At 43.8% G+C, this 2739-nt stretch overlaps 1 protein-coding gene across 1 annotated transcript in view; it reads right to left on the bottom strand.

The window, feature by feature from the left end:
• LOC118424309 (transmembrane protein 198-like) overlaps positions 1 to 2291 on the bottom strand; it is an 8243-nt gene extending 5952 nt beyond the window's left edge. The window contains exons 1-2 of the mRNA XM_035832853.1: positions 2232 to 2291; positions 356 to 560 (exon numbers count right to left, since the gene is read on the bottom strand). Coding sequence (XP_035688746.1) covers positions 356 to 560; positions 2232 to 2291 — 265 coding nt within the window. The remainder of the gene's footprint in view (positions 1 to 355; positions 561 to 2231) is intronic.
• Positions 2292 to 2739: the final 448 nt, after the last annotated feature.

Raw genomic sequence — 2739 nt, 5'->3', positions numbered from 1 at the left:
TACTCTCCTGGCACATAATACTCATACTGTCTACTCTCCTGACACATTATGCCAATACTGTCCACTCTCCTGACACATATCATGTTCATACTGTCTTCTCTCCTGACACATCATGTTCATACTGCCTGCTCCCTGACTGAGTGCAATAGTGTGCAGTATCTGCACTTGCATAATCGTACTAGCATCTGGACTTTTACTATCATGGAAAAGACTTGTAACTAGAAAACTTTCTAAAAGCTTTTCCTTTGAAATGACATTTTACTGTCGGAATAGGAATGATTATGAATACACTGTTTGCCATTTTGGTGAGGTCCATTAGAGTATCACCTTTCTGATAAATAAAGTATACAGCTACCTTGTTCTTGTGCATTCTCCATTTTGAAGGGCCCCTGGGTGACGGTCCTTGTGCTGTCCCTTTCGCTGGCACGTCGCACTCGGGCCTCGCTCAGGTCGGACACAGCGCGCCTGCGCCGGCTGGGCGGGATGCAGCCCTGACTGCACCGCGAGTCCGGGTCGTTCTTGAAACAGACCACCATGGTGCAATGGAAGTATATGTACACCTGTCGTGGAGGAAAGGGCAACATATGTATGGAACTTGCACATGCGTTTAAGGTACCCAAGCACCATGTACTGTGTAGTAGCAAAGGATAATCACATTGAAGAAACCTTTCAGTGAGCACCGATACAGAGATATAATACGGCTGCTGATCATGAAGCCCAAATAAGATGGATGAAAGAGCAGGAATTGGCTCTGATTACTTTAAACACATTTACGGGATCACCACCTTACGTAATGAAATCAACTTCATACTAACAGCTATCCCGGAGTGTCACCGCAACTGACTTCCTATTGGCTGACAGCTAGCACTGCCACCACCACTGACTCTCTATTGGCTGACAGCTAGCACTGCCACTACCTCTGACTCCTTATTGGTTGACAGCTAGCACTGCCCACGCCAGACTATTGACTCTCTATTGGCTGACAGCTAGCACTGTCACCACCACTGCCTCCCTATTGGCTAACAGCTGACACTGCCGCTACCACAAATTCCCTGTTGGCTGACAGCACCACTTACTCCATATTGGCTGACAGCTAACACTGCCAACCACCCGACCAATGACTCCCTATTGGCTGACAGCTAGCCCTGCAACCACATAGGGCTGCCTATTGACTGTCAGCTAGCCCTGCCACCACCTATGAATGCCTATTGGCTGACAGCTAACACTGCCCACCGCCCGACCAATGACTCCCTATTGGTTGAAAGCTAGCCCAGCCACCACCAGATTAATGACTGCCTATTTTACGAGGGTGAGTCAGAAAGTAATGCAAGTGGTTTCATAACAGAGTCGTTCTTTGATCGAATGAGTTGAAATTTGGCACAAAGGTTAAGACATATCTTCTCTTGAGATTGAAATATCAAAATTTGTTGCTCATTTCTTTATGTGTGACTGAGCTGCTTTCAAGGTGACCACACCCTTGGTATCCCGTCAGAAGAAAAGAGAGGTCCAATTAACGTACAATTAAGAATATTCCTAAACCAATGTTTGCTATTGTAGGAGACTAAGCCTGCACATGTAATAAGCTGCATTTCTGTATAAGCCACACGCTTAATTTTAACTCTGAAATCTGAGCAGTTTTTCTTTTTTCGTTGCTGGTGTAGAGTGAGGTATACGCGGTCTTCAGGGTCATTAGATCTGCGGTGTTATTATTAAAACTTTCCGTAGCCTTGTTTTCCATTAACAAAGAGAAATGAAACTTAGCACACTTTTTGGCCTTTAAACAGTTAATAACTGTGTAAAGTTTCGTTTCTTTTGGTGAATGGAAAAGTAGTCTTTTAACCAACAACTCACGAATTCGTGTATAAATCCAACAGCTCTATAACACAACTTACTGCATCCTAGCAGCTGTAAATAAAGAACCATTACGAGTTTAGAGATGAAAATTGGCACGCAATCTATAGAGACATTTGGTATCATACATGAGTAATTTCAACTTCCTACAGTGATTTTTAGTGGGTGAGATTTAGAGGAATCGCTAGTCTGACAAGGTACTAAGGGTGTGTTCATCTTGAAATCAACTCAGTTGCTCATAAAATAATAAAGACCAGATTTAAAACATTCAATCTCAAGAGGACATATATCGCTACTTTTGTGCCAAATTTCAACTCAATTGACAATAAAACGAGTCTGTTATGAAACCACTTGCATTACTTTCTGACTTACCCTCGTACCAGACTGGGATCATCAATGTTGGGGAAGGAGAAGGACTCGATTGAGTAGTATAAGGCCATGTCGTTAGACCGTGCTGTGTCTAGCTGAAGCGTGGCGTCAACTTCACACCTATAGGAGAAGCGTTATTGTAAACGCCATAGAATAATGATTCACTGCTCCATCATTCGGTAGCAGATGACTCACTGTAATCAATTAGTTACTCAAACACCTGGATAAACTTTTGGAAATAGTGTCACTGGCGAACGGTAGTGAATGCTGCCTAAAACGTCTGTTTCCCGAATCATATCCAGTTGCTTGAGTATCTGCTTTTTGTCGCATCTTTACCTGGAGGCCTATAACAGTCTAATCGCCATGGATGGATACGGGTTAAGCACTTGGCTCCTTTGAATATTAATTAATCACGTTATATATACCCGTCATGGATGATGCTGATGCTGGGAGAGTCCTCAGGGTCGGTACTGGGCGTGGCGAGGCAGCGGAGAGCGAACAGCTTCAAGTCGTTCAGAG

Source organism: Branchiostoma floridae, chromosome 10, assembly GCF_000003815.2.
Source record: "Branchiostoma floridae strain S238N-H82 chromosome 10, Bfl_VNyyK, whole genome shotgun sequence".
In the NCBI taxonomy this organism is placed as follows: Eukaryota; Metazoa; Chordata; class Leptocardii; order Amphioxiformes; family Branchiostomatidae; genus Branchiostoma; species Branchiostoma floridae.
This window is presented reverse-complemented; position numbering and strand designations above follow the sequence as displayed.